At 38.6% G+C, this 22,634-nt stretch overlaps 1 protein-coding gene across 1 annotated transcript in view; it reads right to left on the bottom strand.

Annotated features, from left to right (window-relative positions):
- ROBO1 (roundabout guidance receptor 1) overlaps positions 1-22,634 on the bottom strand; it is a gene marked incomplete at both ends in the record, with an annotated part of 524,504 nt that overhangs the window by 349,041 nt on the left and 152,829 nt on the right. The window contains one exon of the mRNA XM_084279118.1: positions 20,793-20,876. Within this exon, the coding sequence (XP_084135244.1) occupies positions 20,793-20,876 (84 nt within the window). The remainder of the gene's footprint in view (positions 1-20,792; positions 20,877-22,634) is intronic.

Below are 22,634 nucleotides of genomic sequence, written 5' to 3'. Positions count from 1 at the left end.
TAAGTGGACTAATTGAGCAGTTAGAGTGGGCAGTTTATCTAAGTAAATAACAATAAGTAATGGCAAGCAAAATATGTTGCACTGTGACATCTTAGTGATCAAATCTAGTTTTTAAAATGGCAGAGAATACAGTTTAGAAGCCATCGTTACAATACTGATAACACAAAAAGAGAAATACATACCTACAAGAGAGAATTTGGGAAAAACTTTTAGAATTTTCATACCCCAGAATATAGGTTTTACCCCAATAGAGAGGAGAGTAGGACCCAAGCACGACCATTAAAAACAAAATGTAAAAAAAACATGAACACCAAAGACCAGGGAATGTGACTGAGCTCTGCAATTATACTGAAAGAAGACAGAAAAATTCTTTTGTGTACTTTGTGTAAAACGAGCCCTTTTACTTCAGTCAAGTCGCAGACTGTCTGCCTCTTCTTTGACCTTGCTCATCTAGTCCCCATCTCTGATGTATGAAGTGAGAGGCGAGGTGGTGAAATGCAAATAGGACTACAAATAAGGATCACGTATGTGCATGTGATGCTGAGACCTTCAAAGAGGCTCTAAAAGCAAAGCTAACACAGAAATCTGGCATTACTGCTACTCATCAAGAGAGGTGTGCACTCAAGGCAATCAAGTAGGTTGTCTATCGCTTAGCAGAGGTTGTTAATTGATAATTCTCCACATCTGTTTGAAGAGGGCTGCTCAATAATAGGATTTTATCTTTTTGTATAAAGGATGCAGCTTCTTCAACACACAACTGACTTTTTTTTTTTTCTTTTTTGGCACTGGACTTTTATCTAGAGCTGAAGCTTTGAAGTCTATGGTCCTGCTGTCAGGGCTTATTTCTTTTATTGGTTCTTTCTCCCTCTCAGACTAAGGCAATATAAAAATTGAAGCTGACAATTTTTCATTACTAATACACTTTTCATAGTTTTTGAACTTCATATTCAAAGGTTTCTTCTCACAGGAAAAGAAAATCACATGTTTAGTTTACGTTACAGTAACACCCAAAAGCTTACTCTGAGTCTACTGCAATATGATGCTCTTAAAAGGATAATTTCTGCTCCAGCGGCCTTACAATTTTACATTATTGCTAACAGTCCTTTTTCTGAGTGTGCTGAGTGCTTAGTCAAGATGCAATCTGGTGAATGAGGTTCAGAATATGACTACTGCTAATTAGCAGCTGTTAACAACTGCAAAGATGCATGTGGTACCAATGCCTCAATGCAGCAAAGAGAAGGGCTTCCTACATGATGAGTGGTTATTCACAGGGTTGCGCTGGTTCACGAAGCAAGTCTATTGTTGTTGGTACCCACAGTGTAGGGACAACGCTCTTGTTGGCTGCGAGCGGACTCTAAGCCATCCTGACAGATGGTTTCTGCCGTGGGTAGAGCGTGTGTGTTGTATGCAATATGTCAGAGCAATGATGCCCACTTAGGAGAAGCGAAGCGTCTGTCTTACCTTGATCTTCCACACTGCCACGCCGGCCTCAGTTCTGAAGTCACTGCATTTTAAAAAGCCTCCCCATACAGAGACTTCCAGTATTCCTGGACTTTGCAGAGAGCTTGAGAGGTAAGAAGGGTAACAGTAATGACAGTCCCATCACCACCTTTCATCCTTCAGCTAAAAGAATCCAGTGGAACGAGCCAAAAAACTTTTGGTAGGCCTGCCAAGGTTTGTAAATATGTCAACAAGGGGAGGAAACTCTGTGATAGTCCCTGTGCTAGAATGAAAAACATATGTGTGGACAACTGAATCTCCAGTGCTTTCGAGCGAGAGCACTTTCTGTGTATGACTGCTGCTATACTATGGTAAAGTAGGTTTATATACTGGAGGTATTTTAGCTAGATGTGCTTACTTCCCAGTAAGAAAAAGTACTTTACTGAAACCATTTCTCAAATGACAGCAAACTAACTGTTTTATCATGAGGTGAGTTATTGACATTTTGTCTATTTACCTGATTCACAGTATAGAGTAATGTAATGTGAGTGGCAAAAAAACCAGTTAAAAAGTCCCTCAAACTGATAACAGGGAAGTATTTTCCTCAGAATGATGACAATTTTAGCTTGCTTTCAAATTACACAAGAATTGTGCAGTGTCATCAATGATAATACATGACTAGTACAGCATGTGGCATGAGGACAAATGGTTGCCTGAACAGCCAGATCAATGAAGTTCGGTTTCCTAAGGTTCTGATTCTTCTCTCCTCTCCCAGCATTCACATTGCCACAATTCATTGCTTGCTCTGCTCACGATCTCTACATTATTTGCAGCCTAATGTCCTATTGTTAGTTCTCCCACAGTCTTCTTCTTGTGCTGTAATATCTCTGCTCTCTCCTGTGTCTTCTATTTACCATTTTGGAGATGTTGGCTGTTCAGTAGTCAGCCCCTGTTTGTAAGGAGTCCACAACTACATATCTGTTAATTTGTCAAGCAGTCCAAACAGAATGGGACCTGCCTTTTAGAGAAGAAGAAGAAGAAGAAAAAAAAAATCTTCCTTCTCTGTCATGTTTAGTTGACATTCAATTGTTAAAAGCAGGGCTGAGATCACAAACATTTTGTTCACGTAGAAGCACAGACAAATAAAGACTGCTTTTGCCCTTAAATCTAAAACATTCATGTAATTTTTATGCACCATCCTACCTCTGAAGGAAGCACTGCATTCATTTTTTTTTCTTTGCTGCTTAACATGTCATGTTAACATCTTATTGACTCCAAAATGTCTGATTATTATATTTTATGTTCTGTACAAAAGCACCCCCGACCCTCTTCCTTTGCTTTTCAACAGAGATTTACTAGTAAAGGCTGGAGTGCATAACAATGTTAGGGAGGCCTCATGATTTCCAGTATATCATGCTCCTGAGCGTTTATTCTGTTTTCATTACTTAACTGGGCTTCCTAAAATAACTATCTGTCATTTATCAATATGTAACGTACCTTTAATAAATATTACCTTTTCAGTTTTATTATATTTACTCCAATATGCAATACTTGGAACCATCCTTTGAAATAGGGTTTTCCTTCAGGAGTGTGAGTGGCTCCTTCCTATTCAGCTGGATTTACACAGATCATAAATTCAAGATAAAATGGAAACAACTGCAGTCGACCTGAATTGTGAAACTCAACCTTCTTACAAACCCTTGCAGTTCCCTGCTTGCGGATCTCAGTCTTATTTAACTAGAACCCAAGAGACGGCATTCTAGAGACCAAATGAAAAGCTCCTTATTGTGTACCTTGCCCGTGGAACACGATATTGTATAAAGCTTGTAACATCGTTAGATTGCTGGTAGCTTGTGGAAGTCAATAAGGGCAGAAGATGTTTTCTGATGATGGTTTCACTTGAGAAGCTTATTCTTGGTTTGTATTGATTCATTCTGATGTATGGTAGCAATCTCGTGAAATGTTCTAGTCTCTGAATTCCAAACAAAGGCTATTTGGGAAACTTCATATATTTCTTACTGGTTTATGTGTTTATATAGGAAAATAATGTCTCATATTTTTAATATAAATAGCCAGGCATTCTCCATCTACTGGAATAGTTTCAATGAGGAAATAAAATGTAAAGCCGTTCATTCTGACATATATAGAAGCAATATTTGTTTCATCATCGATTTCTGTTTATACTTACAGTTTATCAATGGAAATTTATTTCTGTAATGCAGTCATCTATGAAATTCAACATGTTTTAATCCACAACTTCATTTGTTTAGTGTTCTAGACCAATAATGTGTGTACTTGTCTTGCAATAAAGATGATGTGTGAAAATGAACTACTCTAAAACCTTATTTATCTTACATAGAGGTTATTTATCTAGGTATGTATAATATGCCTTCCATATTTTTATTCTTTTTCCTAACAAAAGCCTGTATTTTTGGAGGGACAAACCTTATTTAATCTAAGACAAAAATGTTGCAGTTCAGTATACCAGTTAAACAGATGGCTGGGCATTCATTACTCTCTACTCTTAGTGGCTGTTGGAGGTATAGAGAACTGGTAGCTGTCGAGTAAATGAGATGGGCACTGCTTGAATCAGACACGTAGTTAGTGTTATACCTGCACATCTACCTCAGAAAAATTCCTTCTTTAAATACAACTAGACCTATATCCACTAGTTTCTCTAGAGAACATAGAAGAAGAAGGGTAGAGTCAGACAGAGGTCAGATCCACAGCTATAGGGAACTCTAGGCACGGATCCATATAAAACATTACAAGGCTCTATCCTTGCTTTGAGCAGCACTGAGTAAAGGACCGGCAACCAAATGCAATACCCCCTGAACTGCCAGCCACTGTGAACTGAACCACATATTCATAAACAATTGTGAATTCTCTTTTAACTCTATAGGTTAGAATAATCGATATAAATGGGACCATAGCACATAGTAATGTGCATGCAACATTTTAGTGTGGAAAAATTCAAGCCAGCACTTGGCAAAGATCAACAGGCCCAATCTATCTAAATTTACCCATGCCTAAGGGGGTTTTTAACAATATTTGGATGCTGTGTAATTAACTTTTGCCTAAATAATGCTTCATCTAATGGCATTTTCATACATATCGTAATGATTTTCCAAAGATGTAGAAAATATATCCACATATTCAGCACTCTAGTTTTTCAACCACTCAACAAAGAAAAGAAATCCCCAAGAATTTTCTTGAGAAATGGTTGTATTATTTTTAAGTGGTAACTAATAATACAATCCCTTCAATGCTCCACTCACTTGAACATAATGAAAATCTCTAGGGACATCATCTAAGGCAATGAATGATACAGAGCTACTACATAAAATTCAGAATACACTGAATGGTTTTTTTGAAAGAACTTTTTGATATATAGCAGGTGTTACAGTAAAATCTCTTTAGTGAATTAGAATTTTCCATCACATCACACTGAGATCCATACGATGTGGAACAAAAAAGTATTATGCTTGATTTGGTAGTCAGGAGGAATGTCTATCTATAAATCAGAAACTGACTGAGTACAACACATATACCAGGTACCTCTGGGGAACATAAAACTGTGAAACATAGAGTGTAGTGGTACAGTTAATTTCTACTATTTTAGTATTATATTACCAGGCTTTCATTAGATGATCTGTCTTTAAAGGAAATGCAATTATTTCACATCCCTTTGTATTCTTGCCTGTACATGAAAGGAGGCATTGCAACTTAAAACAATTTCAGAATGCAGGAAGCTACCTCTTACTGGTTTTATTCAGTGATATATCTTTGGCTTCTTATTTGAGTGTCGTGTATTTAACTGTTTCTCTGCAATTTCTTTCTTGTACCAGAGGAGTTTGAATTGAAGTACATTTAAAATTGGTACTTGTGTTGAACATAGGTACTTTAAATCAGAAAGAACACATATAGGAAATCATTCTCAGATTATGTAAGTATTGAAGACATGCTGGCCTAATTTTTTTGCATCCTCAGGTTTTGCTGAAAGGTTTTTCAACACAAAAGCCCTGAAGGATCGGTTTCAGTGGGACTACTTTAAAGAACATTTATGTGGTAGGTCCATTTATGATATTTAAAATGAAGACTTAGAAATACTTCATATGTTAATATTTTATTTACTAACTTATATTAATTTAATGTACTTAATGCTGTTCCGTGTACATTTTTCTATTTTGATATTTGCTACTTTCCCATTATCAATCTTGATAATGAAATATATAAAATGTTAACATTTATCATATTTAACATACTTCACTCAGTCTAATCAGAACATTCTCAGGATGCTCTTAATAGAAGAATTAATTATTTTTTAAAAGAAGATTAGGTATGCTATTGTTTTCATTTATCAGCTGATATTAGTATGATTGATTAACAGACTACATTTTCAAGAAAAGGTATCAGTTTTGGAGAACTTTTTTTCCATTAATATCCCAGGAAAGTAGTGTTTGCTGTGCTAGTGGCAGCATGTTTTAGGTAAATCTATTAATCTTACATCCTTGCCAGAAAATAAAATACAGAAAAGGGTCTGCTACTAGATCTACAATAAAAACATCACAGTAAGATTTCATTTCCCAAAAGAAGGTAATCTTTTCTATTTCTCTGAAAAAAGATTTAAATGAGGTCTCATTAGCCTCAGTGGTTGGTGCTCAAGGTGTGCAGCTAGATTTGCTAACCTTTTGATTAAATCCCCAGAGGTCCCTGGCCTAGTTTTTCTGCGCTGACCATCTAAAATACATTCTGATGCATACTGTTGTTAAGGCAGTCGCAGAACCAGTATAATTAGTGAGCCTTAAGCTATTTAGAGCTTGAAAAGGCAAGAAACCATTCATATGGAAACTCACAGGCTTGGTGTCTCTTCCAAGGAAATCAAAAATCATCAGTGCAACACTGGGAGCCTTGACTATTCCTGATAAGATTACTTTCCTATTTGAGTCTCTTGCATGTTTGCTTGAAAAATACTGAAGTTTATCAGTAAAAGAAATTGTGAAGACAAGGATGGGAAAAGAGTTGGATGTTATGAATAATGGTGCCAAGTAAGAAGTTTTAATTGTCAGTATTTTTTCTACTAACACTTATCTAAAAATATTCCACATATATGTAATATTCCACTTTATTCCAAACCACAGTTGTTTTATGTTTGGTTGTTTTTTTTTACAAGAGAGGCTCATTATAATCCAAGTCCCAGGCTTGCCTATGTACTCTCTGTTGGAATCAGGTGGTTTCAGAATTGTCCAGAATAAATTTTTATTCCATTGACCTCATCTAGTGAAAGGATAAACAAGCCCCACTGATTCTGAGACACTGAAAAGCAAACTCAGAGGATGCTTTATCTATTTATTTTTCAAATGTCTTGCAAGAGAAAAGCTTCAAATTTAGCTTTAACCATACTGATAAACGGCCAAGTTAAAATCAACTTTTTCTATTATTTGAGTGCTCTAGCAGAGTCCTGAAAACATGTTTTTTACTTCTGCTGAAAAACAGAAAGACAAAAAAATAAGCAAACAAAAATATACAATTAAGAAATGTCCGATTCCTTGCAGGACTGTACGCTCTGCTATCTTAGTAGAAAAAAAGAAGGAAACTACATTTCAAAACCTGCTGGGGTACATAGAAGCCTACATTGTTCTAGTTGGTCTCATGCCCTTAAGTCAGTTTTTAGTAATTTTTTTAAAATCTTCCCATGAATAGTACTTCTTGGATCCATTGCTTGCTGAAGTAAACGGACTGTGGTTGGATGGGCATCGGATCAGTCTTACCACAAACAGATGTGTTATGGCTACAGGGAAGTGAATATAAGCAGCAAAAGATTGTAGCGAATCGTAATTTCTCCCTATATTCTGTTCAGGCTGTGTCCTGATGGATGCACACCACTGTTGAACACCACGCTACCCTGCCAGCACTGCTGCAGAGCCTATCACAGGGACACAGTTTTAGGAAAGCTAACTCAGCCGTTTCCAACTGCATCACTTTGATACACTTGTCTGCCTAAGTACAGCCGTTCTGCTTTGATCAGGCTGCCAAAATAAATGTGTCATAACGCTTTTTCTTTATCTCCGTTCAGCTTCAGGACAGCAGAATTTAAGAGCATCTGCAGCTACAAAAAGACCTTAACCTTGGTATAAGGACATTTTCCCAACCAAATAAGTAGAAAATTCATAATGATGTCATTTGAGTACTACAAAAGAACTATTGATCCAGATTTTAAAACTCACCGCCTCCATTCTTGAGAGAACTTTTTATAGACCTATTAAAAAAGAGATATCATCTTGTATATTTTTCTAGGTATTATAGTTAAGGTCACGTGAGTTAAAAAAAAAGAAAATAACTTTTTCTACCTATTCTGTTCCCCACTGAGTCCCTAGTCTCTTGTTACATTTGTAGCTGTCTTGCCTTGGATCAATATTTAGCATGTTGGCAAGTACAGAAACACAGGGACAAGCTGACCTGACACACTGGCATGTATACATGAGAATAAGCTTATAATTAACTTATAGTGAATATATATATTAATTAATTAGCTTATAAAGCACTTAGACAATAAAAGTATACTGTAACTCATTTGTATGGCTAAAGTACATCCCTGTCTGTATCAACAGGGCTCTACATCTCTAGGTTGTGCTCCTGGAAGAAAGAGCAAACAGCTCCTAAGCTCAGTGGGGTATTCTTTCTGGAAAGATAAAGCCTCTGTATCCTGGAGTACAAGGGAAGGTTCTTCACATTTTTTTAGTAGTTTTTCAAGTAATATTTTTGGCCAAGAAAACAGTTAGTTTCAGGTAGGTTAAGATAGAAAAAGTTGGAGTTTTTGTTTAAGTTCTTACGTTACAGAATCACAGACTAGCTAAGGTTGGTGGGTACTTTTAGAGGGTTTCTTGTCCAGCCCCCCTGCTCAGGCAGGTCCACTCAGGATCATGTGCAGATGGCTTTTGAATAGTTCCAAGAATGGAGACTTCACAGCCTCTCTGGGCAACCCAAGCTCATGCTCTGTCACCCTCTCTGTGAAAAACTGTTTCCTGATGGTCAGAGAGCATCTCCTGTGTTTGAGTTTGTGCCATTGCCATTGCCTCTGGTCCTGCTAGTGGGCACTACTGAAATGAGCCTGGTTCCATCCTCCTTGCACCCTAAAAGGTATAAACACCTTTTAGGTATTTATCACTGTATATAGTGATGAGAATCCTGCCTGTTATTACAAGCTTTAGTGTACCTGTAGCCCAATATTTTCCATTCTTAATAAGCTAAAAAATGGTTCATCACTGTGTTGATTTGCTGAAGTGATGCTTGCATTATGCCTGGCCAGCTGTTAGCAGTGTGTTACAAGTAATCTTGCTTGTTAAGAAAAACGCACACCTCCTTTACCTAAGGAAACATTTCCACTAAAAGTTCTTCATTATAAAGCCTTCCCTTTGGGATGATGATGCTGTTTACCTGGCTTGTATACACTCACAAGATCTTGAATGTTGAGGAATTTCCATCAGGGGCTGTATGGAATCAATATATTATGTTTATGGTGATATTTTTTTTTCCCTCCAAATCTTCAACACATTCCTGAAAACCCCCAAAATGTGTCTGTGTGTGTGTGGTATCAAATATTGAGTGTGTGTGATATATATCAGCTCTAATACTTCTTTATTTGAGAGGATTATTTTTTTTCTTGCATACTGATTGCTTCATGCTATGGATATAATTTTACTAAGTAAGTCCTGATAAACCTAAAAGTGACTATATTTATGCATATAAATTTTACATAAAGATACAGTTATTTTATGGGTGATGTATTCTCAAGAACTGAAAAACCTGTTAACAAAAATGTGTGCACATATTGTGCAACAACAGTCACACTATACCCACAAATGTCTTCAAATTTTGTTTTCCAAATAATCTTTCTCTTTTTTTAAGCAATTGATGATGATCTGGAATGTATTAACTAAACAGCTATAATTTTGGAGGAAGAAAACACCATTTTCAGCCTCCTGTGCTGTATTTATTGTTCATTAAAAATGGTCTCTAAAGTCTACATAATACCTGAACATTTCAGAGTACTTTTTTTCCAGAGAAATAGGTATCTTCCCCACCTCCCTGCCAGACTATTATGCTAAATTTGCCACTTGTGGTTTTGTAAGAAATCCAGAATACTAACTAAGTTCATGATCCATTCACCTTCCTTTTCCTTTCTCTGGTGCTTCCTGTCAAACCTCACCATTTCCACTGACATGAAGACTGCAATGTTATCCCTTTGTTTTTAAGCAAAAAAAAAAAAAAAAAGGAAAGAAAAATAATCTATATATGAAATTATGAAAGGCTTCATTACCTATCCTAGCACAAGCAAATAATCATACTGACAATGAAGCATATGAAACTTTGCTATCCAAAAATTTTAAGTGTACTGAAAAGCAATTTGGTTTCCCTTGGACAATACTTACTGCTAACAGAAAGAGCAAAATGTTGTATTTGACTTTACACAAACCCTGAAAAGTATTATGCTAAAGATTAGAAGTAAATAAGGAAAATAGTTTTGGTTGGGGTTTTTTTTGCACAGGTAAGTTATGAGGGCTTGTTTCATTACCATGTTAGCCAAAAAAAAAAAAAAAAAGAAAATGGGAGAATGAAGCAACGGGAGTTTGCTCACATTCACTCAGGACGGGAATAAAAGAGTTTAAGAAGAGGCAGAGAATGTAGTCAAAAAGCTAGGGCAGGTTTGGAAGAGATTATTTTGTAATATTCATGGTTTGAATAAAATAAAATTAGGGGTTTCCCTATATTTAGGAGAGCAAAATCAATTAAGCTGCTTTTTTTTTTTTTCCCATAAAGCAAGCAGCTGAGTTTTAGTAGTAATTTTTTACTGCCTTTCAGGAAGCATCAGACAGAAACCCTATAAATAATACATTGTCCAGTAAATTGTAAATTTTGCCACAGAAAAATGTCTCCTTCCTTATACAAGGGTCACTGAAAATCAATAGAGTTCCTTCTAAAAACCTCTCTACAATGTTTTAACGCTTGTAGGTGATGGTTCAACTTTTTATGGTTTATGGTAAGTAATGTACAAGAATAACACACATACACATAAAGCACTGAAAGAAATGTCTGATAGCACTTCTAGAAGGACCAGATAAAAATAACACTGGATCTTCTGATAGACGTTTATTGTTATTTTCTTCCTTAGCGTAGAAGTATGAAGCTGTGATTCTGGGACAAGAGCTGCAATTACACACACTGCTAAAGAGAGAGATCAATTTTGAAGGGAAATCCTAATTTCATTGATTCTTTGGATTATTTTAGACTCTTGAGTTTATCGGGTTTAACGCTGCCCCCCATGAGCGGGGACATTATGGTCTGGGTGGGTGAGCCACCAAAGGAGGCAAAACTTGATGATTCGTCATCTCAGAAGGTGATGGTTAATGGGCTGCAGCCTACCTGGAGGACAGAACAAGAGGGATGGCCAGGTCTCTCCTGGGACCTGGCCTGCTTAAGATCTTTATCAGTAACCTGGAGGAGGATACTCAGGCAAAATCCAACTGGAGGAACCAGTCCACATGCCCAGCAGCAGGGATGGCACCTGGAGGGAGCCAGATTGACTGGAGGAATGGGCCAACAGGAACCTAATGAAATTTAACAAGGACAAATGCAAAGTCCTGCCGTGGGGGAAGGGAGAGGGGGAAGGAACTCCCTGCATCCATGAGGGCTGGGGAGTACCAGCCTGGGGAGCAGCTCTGCTGTGAAGGCCCTGTGGCTCTGGGCCATCAACAAGCTGGATCTGAGCCAGCAGCCTGTTCTGGCAGCAGGGATGGTGGCCATCCTGGGCTACAGGTGGTAGATCAAGGAAAGAGACTATCCCTCCTACTCAGCACTCATCTGAGTATTGAACCCAGTTTTGGGCCTCCCGGGCAAAAAAGACATTTGATAAACTGGGACCAGTTCAACAGAGAGTCACCAGGACAGTCAGGGCTGGAGCATCAGGAGGATGAGGGACCAAGGCTTGTTCAACCTGATAAAGAGGCAGCTATAGGGGACAGAACAACCTGCTGACCATACCAACAGGGATTTTCTTGAGGAGATGGAGACACAGTCACTGCAGTGGCCCCTGGCAGGGTGAGAGACAACAGGCACAAGTCAAACCAAAAGAGGTTCAGACTAAATATAAGGAGAATTTATTTTCCCTGTGAGGACAGACAGGCGATGGAGCAGATTTCCCAGAGAGGCTGTGCCAGTTCTGACCCTGAAGGCTTTCAAGACCTGAGTGGATCAAACACTGAACAGCCTGGTCTGACCTCATAGCTGACCCTGCTTGCACAGGAGGTTGGACTAGAGACTCTCAACTCTTGCTTCCAGCCTGAATTATCCTGTAAATACATGAGCCTATATAGTAATTTTGGAAAATGACCAACTACACTAATATCTGATTTATAAGAAGTTACCTGTCAAAATTTTTGTTTTCCTACAATACTCTAGAACGTGCATTATTTCAGGCACAGTAAATGTCCAGTCTCCATCTATACAGTGCATTTCATTGCTATGCATCAATGAGATCATGGGCATTATCAACTTCCTACTTCTTTAAATGAAACAAATTGCCTGGCTAAAACAAAAGACTAACTTGTATAACACACCCTGATGAGGACGGGAAGTGATGATCTCTTACCGTTTTCATCCTGTGATAATTCATACTCTTTTGACCTACTGGCAGAAATTTGCACTTCTGAACATCCTCACAAATTGCTTTGCATACTTAATTCGCTGACAGCAGTGTCTGAGGGTAATTTACTCTGTCTTTACTCTTTCTAGGAGGCCCTCAGCAGAAAGCCTCTCATCAACTCCAGGGGTTCCTGTCTGACAGTCCAAATGGAAAAAAGAAAGTATGATATGCTGAGAATGCCTTTTGTTTTGATTTTACTTGTCTCAGGATTAATTAGGAACACACGAACTCAAGATTAAAATGCTCATCCTGGGGAATCAAATCTAGCATGCACAGCCATCATGAACTTAAAATCTTTCGGAAGGGGATTTCAAATTCCTGTCTGAAAATGGCTTTAGAATTTGCAGCTGTAAAGCTACCTAAATTTCTATCCTAAATTAATTAGGGGCAATTTTATGCCTGGTTATTCTTTTGTTGAGTAGTAATGTATGAGTGAAAGTTTAGAATCGCTCATTAGAAGAGCAAATACTTTGAGCTCTATTTGCCAATAACTACGTTTCTTCAAGTTGTACAGTCAACATGTTTTATAGTCATTTTTTTTTTTTTGTATGTGTTTTCTAAGGACATAAGGCTGGCAGTATATGCCAATCACACCCCCTTTCATTAAGACCTCTGTCAAAATAAGCTTTCTACTCCCGGATTATTTTAATAGCCCTTTCCTGCACCTTGTCTTGCTCAAAATCATCTTCCTGAGATATGGTTGTTTAGAATAATCCCTGGTATCTCAGCTATATAGGGGCATACACTGCTACTAATGTCATTATTCACACAATGTTTTGATGGCTTTTTTTTTTTTTTTCTTTCTTTTTTTTTTTTGGGAGACGGAGGCAAGGGAATCACAGAATCACAGAATCATAGGGGTTGGAAGGGACCTCGAGAGATCTTCGGGTCCAACCCCCTGCCAGAGCAGCTCCCTAGCTCATATTGCACAGATAAGCATCCAGATGGGTCTTGAATATCTCCAGAGAAGGAGACTCCACCACCTCCCTGGGCAACCTAGGAGCATAGGGGAGTGGACATGTCATTTTAAATTGGTCTGATGGCTACCGGAAAACTCACCAACTGGTTAGAAAACATGGATTTTGCCATTGCTTTCTGTTTTAATCAAAGCTCTGCCTTCAAGTATAACACAATAACTGGAGGAAGAGATTCTCTATAAACATTTTCATAAAAACTGTCAGTGTAAGATTTATGTAAGTATCTGTGCTTCAATATTGCTACTATATGTTTTAATTAAATTATTATGGCCCAAACAACACTATTGTTGATGGGAAACTCTATTGATTCGGTGCTATATTTACATCTATATTTTAATACATATTTTAAAAAGAAATCCTCAGTGTCTGTGTAGGAGGAACACTTGCAAAGAGAAGCACAAAACTGAAAGGACCTTTCTGGCAGTTCTGATTGATATGGGGGACAGAATGACTGCTGATAGACAAGAGCAGGCGATTTTTTTTTTAACTTTCTTTCTCCTTTCTTTCTTTTTCCTTAAACAAGCATATCAGTATCCATCTGTTCCTGGATTTAGAGTGCAGATGCACTTCAAGAAGTAACTTTGTAAAACTGGTATCATGGGGCTCTGTGCTCATTCTCCCAGTGACTTGAGAGCACACTTCCTCAGTTGGCAAGTTTTAAAAAAGAGAAAGAGTCTTAACTGCCAGTTTTGCACATATCCTGAGATGTAAAAATCAAGCAGTCCACTGTGTATTACTGATAGCACTAGGGATTCTGTAACTGCAATTAAATTAATGGCGCTGCTACATAATCTAGTGATTCATTCCGTTCTCTCAGACATGTTTGTTTTTCTCTTTAGGTTGTTGGATGGGATAAACTCAGCAAAATGAGACATGCTGATAGTTTACTTGGAATACTTGTATGGAAACAAGATCTTTGTTTTGTTCAGGCATCGCTACCTACCTTCTTCGGATCTGAAATAAGAGTCTCCTCTCAACCCAAAATACTCAAACTCTACAAGCTATATCTTAATTCACCCTTTTTGCATCCCATTCGGCAAACTTTGCTTTTGTTTCATGTGGGTTTTTTTCCCCCAGTATCACTCATTCTTTCCAACTAATCCTTAAAAGATGATACTTTAGAAGGAATATCAAATCAAAGAGCAAGCATTTCTTTACAACATTCTTACTTGTTATCCTGTCGCATATCATTACTTTTTCTCCTCTCACCTCTTCCTCTCTGCCATAAAATCTGTATATGCATTTACTACCCCTATGAATCTGTTAGAAATGGCTGGAAAATACTCCATTTCTCACAGAATATTGTAGATTTCCACCTTTGATGTCCAAGAAATCTTAGAAGTATTTTCTTGAGTGTGTTTTTAGAACTATCACTTTCCAAAGCATTCACTCTCTAATACATAGGATAACTGTATTTGGTTTGTGTGGCAATGTTTTGGTAGCAGAGGGCTACAGGGGTGGCTTCTGTCAGAAGCTGCTAGAAGCTTCTTCCATGTCCAAAAGAGCCAATGCCAGCAAGCTCCAAGATGGGCCCACTGCTAGCCAAGTCTGAGCTCATCAGCCACAGCACCTCTGGGATAAAGTAGTTAAAAAGGGGAAAAGAAAAAACACTAAGGGGCATTGCAGCCAGAGAGACCTAAGAATACATCAGAGAAACAACTCTGTAGACAGCAAGGTCAGTGAAAAAGTTGGTGGAGGACTACCTCATGTGGGAAGGACCCCATACTGGAGCAGGGGAAGAGTGTGAGGATCCTTCCCCCATGAGGAGGAAGGAGTGGCAGAGACTACGTGAGATGAACTGAATGCAACCCCCATTCCCTTTCTCGCTGTGCTGTTGGCAAGGGTAAGGGGTGGGGAAGGAAGGAGAGAAATTGGGCGTGAAGTTAAACCCGCAAAGAAGGGATGGGTGGGGGAAAGTATTTTAAGATTTGGCTTTATTTCTTATTATGCAATTCAGAATTGATTGGTATACATTTGCCTGAGTTGAGTCTGTTGTGCCCATGATGACGAGTGGGTTGTCTCTTCCTGTCCTTATCTCCACCCATTATATTTTCTACCCTGTCCAGTTGAGGAGGGCAGTGATAGAGCAGCTTTGGTGGGCACCTGGCCTCCAGCCAGGGTCAACCCACCACAATAACCTATGGAAATGCACTGGAATAGAAGAATAGACATCTCAGAAATGACTGTGTAATGAAGAGCAATTTTCCCTTACTTTCTTGAAATGCTCACCGAGGGCAATCTGTCTTATGTGACATGGGACGAAAAATTATCTACTACAAACAATTCTCCCGATCACATAACAGAGTAGTAAAAAACAAATATAATGAGGGAAAAAGGCATGGTATCTCTTGTCATACAAAAGAAGAGCAAGACAATGTTTTCATGATTAAAATCATGGGAGAAAAAAATCAAAGGCTAATTCTGGGTCACAAGTGGGAACCACAGGATTCCTCCGCATACTGGAAGAGCCTTTTGAGAATACTGTGGATAAAAAAGTTTGTTTGGAAAGATTCCTTTAGAAAGCCGTGAATCTGCTTAATGAGGAGTGGTGATCCCTGTCTGCAAACATTTGACGGTATAGTGTTAATTTAACAAGCCATCATTCTGGTCTCCAACACAAATGATACTCTGTGATCTGTTAAATGATCCCCGATATTTATGTCACAGTTGATTTAACAGGAAATGTGCTACTTCCTGGAATATAATGCACGCACACACTTCAACAGCACAGCACAATGCAATCTTAGAGATTACTCTGCAGCCGTTGATTATGTGGAAAATAACTGAGACTCATACTTGGTGCTTACTGCCCTTGCACTATTTTGGGGAGGAAAAAAGAAGGCTGTGGGCTAAGAGTGAACGGTGACATTACTAATCAGACTGGCAAACCAGATGTGAAATCTGATGTGGAATTACTTTACTCTTTTCTCGAAAAATCTGCCTTTACGGTTAAATATTAAACAGAAAAGTATGCTTAGTAGAGCTTTAGTTAAGATAGTTTTATCCTATGCTTTGCTTCAGATTTCCTCACTCCCTGCTGTGGGGCTGTGTCTCCCAAAGCTCCTCAGGCACTAGGGGACATCGTTCAGCACATCATCTGCTCCATTTGACCACAAAACACAAGCTCTTGCCTAGGAAGTCCTGATGTTATTTAAAGCCCTTCCTTCTGTGAGCCCTTTTCCCAAATTCTCTATTACCTAAGTTCTTGCAATATCTTTATTTGGATGATTTTCCATATTCTCCTCTGATACACAGTAGGAACTCTCCAAGATCTGTTTCCTAGCATCCCTTCCTTTTCTGTTTGTCCCTGTACTTATCTTCAGGACTTCACTGAAAAAAAATAACAATGGGTAAACTTAAGGGTTTCTTTCCACTCTGTCAAAACATTAGTCTTTGTTTGACATCTCTGCAGCCTAAACATGAAAACAACTGAATTCCTACTTGCATCTTCCATTGCCCTGCCTTCTTTTGGTGATGAGAAAAAAAAATCATTATATTCTGTGGTGCACACTCCTATCACCTGGTTGTCCTTTCACAGAACCTAGATCCAAACTGATGGAGAGGTGGGATTACTTGCAATTGTTTGTAGGTATCTACATGACTGCTAGTCACCTAAAGTTCCCTTAAAGTCAGTAGAAAGAGCAACAACTGTAGTTACAGAGCATTTCAGAAAACTACTTTGGATGTCTTCCTTAGTATAAATTAAGTACAACAAAATGTATCTGAATCATATGCTTTTATCCTATTGAATGTCACTGTGATCTCGACTGTTCTTTATGCACATCGTTAAAATAGCAATTTGGATTTTTACTACTATATGTCCTAACTATGCAATTATTTTCCAATCTGGCCTTGACAGAGTAGAGTTGGTCTTTTGTGAAGATGCAGACAAGGTAATCTGCCTGGCTCATTTCTTTAAACTGACTGAGCTACTGTTAAAACTTCTGGGGTTTTATTTTAACCTAAATCATTTGCAATCTGAATCCAGATCTGCCTACCATCTTTATTATGCTACATAAGTAGTCACATCAGCTTTCAGATTTTTTTAAAATTATTATTATTAGTAGTAGTAGTATTCTAAGCATTTCTCTCATCCCAAATATGCAAGAGAAAACCTTCCTATAAGCTCCCTTGGTCTAACACCAGCGCCATGCATATGGAACAATCCTGTGACTGACCTTCATTTCTCAATTTGTTATTTATTAAGACCTTATTTAATTGTATTACAAATAGTTTACAAAAGTGATGATCTTTAATATTGATGTGTGTGCAGCTTCTCCATTTAGGTCTGCAGTTAATAATTAATAATAGTTATTTTGAAAACAAAAACCCAATGACCTATAAAAAGTGTAACAATTTATTGGATACCACCTTGCTCTACTGATTAGGGAGATTAAAAAAAAAATCAAGAGTTTGGTCCTGTAACATACTAAGAATCATTAAAATTTAAATAAAAGCTCACCGTTTTCCAATAATAATGGTCTTGAAATTTATCAACAACTTCAATCTTTATCGGAAATAACTCAACCTCCTCTCTCCCCCCTGAAACCAATGTGTTTTAATTTTGGTATGAGGTTACTTCTTAAGGCAAGTGCTCACATCCACTGTGGAGATATCAGAACCTAAAGGGATAGCAAAAAGCCTCCCACTTTTAAGTGGATTTTAGGAAAACACACTGAAACACTCTCTGGGAGTCATGTACCTCCACTCCAGGACAGTATGAAACAGCTGGATATAATCATACTGAACAATACATAAGGAAAGAAAAATACATAGGAAAAAGTTATAATCTTAACCTTGAAACTACCCATACTAGCAAATGCTTTGCTGATTTACCCCACAGCTAAATTGATACGGAACTGGAAGATGTGCACTACAGATGTATCACTGCTCTTAGTATGAGTAAAAATTTCCAACCCTACTATATAACAGCAAGTTGTTTCCTTGTTTGGGTTCTGTCTATTCAGCCACCACCTGGAGACAAATGCAGGATTAAAAAATAAACTGCTGGGTTTTTTGCCCATGGGTCCAGACATTCTGGACTTCATCTGGGTGATTTTAGGAATGAGTCAGAGAATTTTATGTAAAAACTTTTCCTTTGGAGAATGGAATTCTATAGGTAAGAGACAACAAAAAATCATCTAAGAATACTTCCATAATATCTACAAACTGCATATTAGGCCCACATAAATGGACCCATGAATTAGGAGGGAAAAATAAAAGTAATTTCACCTATAAGATTTTATTATTGTTAATGTTATTTTCAAAAATCCTTACTGATTACTATAGAAACCTGTTGAACTAATTTAAATAAATACCTCAGGGCTTTTCTATATAAACCAAGTATACACATAGGGCTACTGATTACTATTACATAGTGGAAGAAAAATACCAGATCATTAAATCTTTAAACATGAAAAAACTTCTTTCCCTCATTCAGTGCTCATTCAAATAGAGGCACAAAAAATGTAATTAAGAAAACCCAGCCATCCTCTTGGTTTTCAATTTTGTTCAGCTTGTGTTTCCTTCCACCTTGATCCTGACTTTTATGTTAGCTTGGAAAACGCCTATTAAAAAAGAGCCTAGAGTTAAGATCTGGAGCCTCTGGGGAACTACTAGACCAGGGTTTGATTTTGTAAGTCCTTCCAAATGACCCCATTAATCTCTGAGAGGCTGGTTAAACAACCCCAACACCCTACAGAAGCCCATCCTCTGACATGGTGCCTAGATGTACATGTGCACCTTGGTATAGGTGAAGGGTCATCAAGGATGGATGGACACAGAAGGTGCTTAGGAAGTTTTCCCACGACCCCATGCTCAGAGGGCAGCTACTGTCTTAAACATATAACTTATACAACAGAAATACTGCCCTGCGAGGTGGGTGGGGGAAATGTCTTCGCTGTGGAGCAGCACCCCCTGCAGCCCTGACACCCTCTGCCTGTCATCACCTATCCGGCATGTTCACCATGGGATGTCCCCACCAAGCCTCCAGCTCCTCTCCAAAACATGCCTGTAGGCAAAGGTGATGGTGTCTTCCCCAAGAATCTTACCCCCACTACTCTTGTGGCTAAGGGCACTTGTGTAGGTTGCACACAGGGCCCCATCTCACACCTCCATGGGCAGACATGAAGATGGCAGGAGCAGAAGCTGCCTGCTGGGCACCTACCCCTGGCCAGGGAAGTGTGAGGGGGCTGGAGAGGAACCGATCGCTCCTCTCTAGGTAAAACTAAGCCACTTGATAGATAACTGAGTCTGACTTATGGTCTGAAATAAATTAGTAGCTGCTTAACTACAGGACCCAAGGATCATAGTTCCCAGCCCTATGAATCGGGGACCATAGATGTCCTGAACTCAAAATGGGGGGGGGGGGAGAATTTAGAAAAATAAGAAGAAGAATGTTCAGAAGGCAGAAAAATTTAAATAATCCACGTGCACCAGGGTGAAAACATCTATTATCTGAGGAAAGAATTGTATTGCTAGGCATTTTTTACCTTTTCAGGAAAAAAATAAACTGGAATAAAATTATGTGTCAAGGTTTCAAACCACATGCAGGGTTGATTGCAAGGGGTAGATGATGAAAGCCGTAATCAACGTAAGTGGTGTAAAACAGACCTGAAGTTTTATCAATGGACAAGAAATTACTACTTCTCTCATATTTCTTTATCTCCTTCTTGTACCCTGTAGGATTGTCTTAATTATGAATGTCTGACCCTGGAACGTGTGTTAATATCTTGACTAGATGCAGTTTTAAACCATGTGAGCAGTAATAGCACTAGTAACCCACCAGTAAAGTATTTAAAGAGTATCTTCGAGTTAAACATCCAACTCATTCTCTCTCCTTCATTCCCTTCTTTCCCTTTCCAACAGTTGCTACCACCAGAAGAATGAATGAATAGTAACTTCCACAACCTAAAAGTTACGCAGACCTAGAGCCTGTCACCATTCTGGACCGCCATGAAAACCAGAGGCCCAGGGACCCTGTAAGCTGAGCCCAAGCTGCGGTCAGCAGTGTGACTCCTGGAGCTGGGTGTTGTTTCAGTGTGCAGAGGTGTTGTGGGACTGTGTCCCTCCTCGGACATCCCTACTGGAACACGCTGCATGGTGCTGCTTATCTGGGGCTTTTCTTATTTGGCCTAGAGACACATTTCTCTAGTTTATTCAAAGCAGAAGCCAATGAAACAGATTCTCCAATCACATTTTAGCTTCACTTCTTGTTGTTTTGTTTTTTTTTTTCCTGCTGCAATATATTTTAATTTGTTTATAACAAAAACAAAGCAAAAGAAAACAAACTAAAATAAAGCACTTGGAAAAATCCCCGCATCTTAGGTCTTCAAAAACATTGCTCTGAGATGATATATTGCCTCATGCACTAATATACACAGTTAGAAGGGAAATAATGGGTGCATTGTTTCAACAACAGGAAAGGACTTTAAACATTTAAAAAACTGAAATGTACTGTAACACACACACACACAAACACAGTCATCTTGGTTAGTTAAAAGGCACGATCATATTTCCTGATGGTACTAAGGATGTGGAACTTGTAGCGTGATGGTGAAAGGGAGCCAGTTCGCAAAGATGAGTCAACCCCCGTGTACAGGTGGTAATGGCAGATGTAGGTGGAAAGTGTCAGAAGTAGGCAGTCAGGAATATTGTGGAAAGATGCACTCTACCTGTGTAGCCCAGCGAATTGTCGCCGTTATCAGAGGTGGGGAGTGGTGTCCCGCTGTCGTTTCCCTTCTCTAGGTCGTCGGAGTCTGTCGGAAACAACACCAGAGCTGCTGATGGGGTCACAGGAGTAACAGTAGTTGCCATTTCGATCACAACACGTCCAGACACAATTAAATCCACACATGACAGCAAGATCCACAGTGCCAGCACGCGGCACGCTTCCCCCTTCCCCCGCCTGCCTGGTGGTGCCCAGCAAAAGGCAGCCAGCAACATTGCCCAGGGTCCCCAAAACACTGCCTGACGTCCCGCTCTGCCCACCCCAAGCCTGTATTTGCAGCTCGCCAGGAGCAGTGGCCACCCTGCCAGCACAGGCTGTGGTGAGCATATGGAGACGGGGAAGGCAGGGGAGCTGAATGCTAGCATTGCTAATTTCCCACCTTATTGTTAATCAAAGCTATTGACTGTGATCACTCCCCATCATCGCTTCATCTCCTGGCAATTACAGACTCAGGGGACTTCACCTCTTTGTGGGGAGGAGGCGGAGGGGGGGTGGGACGGACTGTGTCTTGCCAAGCACAGGGGGGGTGCTCTACCTCTTCTGGAAGATGGGGCAGGGGAAAAGGTTAGAGCCCCTCTATGAAAAGGCAACAGTTTAACACCAAAAGAACTAAGACGAATTTTCTGAGTTGAAAGATGCTTTCAGGGAAACATTTAATTTTAGTGTCACACAAAAGGAAAAAAAAAAAGAAAAAAGAAAAAAAAGGGAAGGCAGCTGGTCAGCTAAACACATACATGAATACATGTTTTAAAAACCCAAGATAAATTGCTGATCAAACACCACAAAGCACTGTCACGATAACTCATAATCATGAACTAAATAATTCAAAGCAAAAAATAAAATAAAAATCCCAGTGGCTCTGGAAACAAAACTGCACAACCCAATGGAATTTGTTGTCAATATCATTAGAGCTTTTTATTCTCCTCTATACAGCTTAATATAAAACTTAAATCCCATTTTAAATTTACTTTTGATAGTGCACCATACAACAGATAACATCTAAAAAGGAACATTCACATTTTGTTTTAAAAAACCTGCAAGAAGCAAATCTCTTTACAAGAACGTCCACTACCACAACAATAGGCTGCTTATTTCTTTTTCCTGTTGACAGGTGTCAGATAATTTATTAATTATTGTAAAGACCCTGAATAGGGAAGATATATTTTGCACTCTCACACACACACTCATTCTGGACTTCTGTAATGACTGAAAGTGACTGCTCCTTTTCAACAAAATGCATGTGCTGCTAAGAATCATCCATAAGTTTCACAAAGCACCTAAAATAAATATCTATAAAATTAAACTACAATAAAACACATGTGATTTTCTTTTCTTTTTTGTATGCTTGATTTTATTAGCTCAATCAATCTAATTTTTAAAATGTGATGCCAAACGTTCATATTTTCCATTTGTTTTTTAAGCAATCGTATAGAGACCACATCCTTATAAATGAACACCTCTTTAATGAATTACAAAAGAAAAATGAAAAGAAAATAAAAACCCTTAGACAAACCTACTTAGGGGGACTTACTAGAAAGAATACTTCTTAAAAAAAGCCAATTAAATAATTGACAGCATGCCTTTCAAAACACTGTTGTGCAAATTAAGAATATAAAAGACAAAACAACAAAAAAACCCAAACACCAAGATGGTGTTTCATCTTGGCAGATGAAAAAAGTGAAATATGCTCGTTTATTGGTCCATTCATCTCTGCTAGCTCACTAATGGCCAATGTCACGTACATCTTTTAAATCTGCTCTGTAAATGGCCGTAGAGTGACTGGATC

The sequence above is a fragment of the Gallinula chloropus genome (genome assembly GCF_964237585.1).
Source record: "Gallinula chloropus genome assembly, chromosome: 1".
NCBI classification, from domain to species: domain Eukaryota; kingdom Metazoa; phylum Chordata; class Aves; order Gruiformes; family Rallidae; genus Gallinula; species Gallinula chloropus.
Note: the sequence above shows the minus strand (reverse complement) of the source record. Positions and strands in the feature narration are given on the sequence as shown.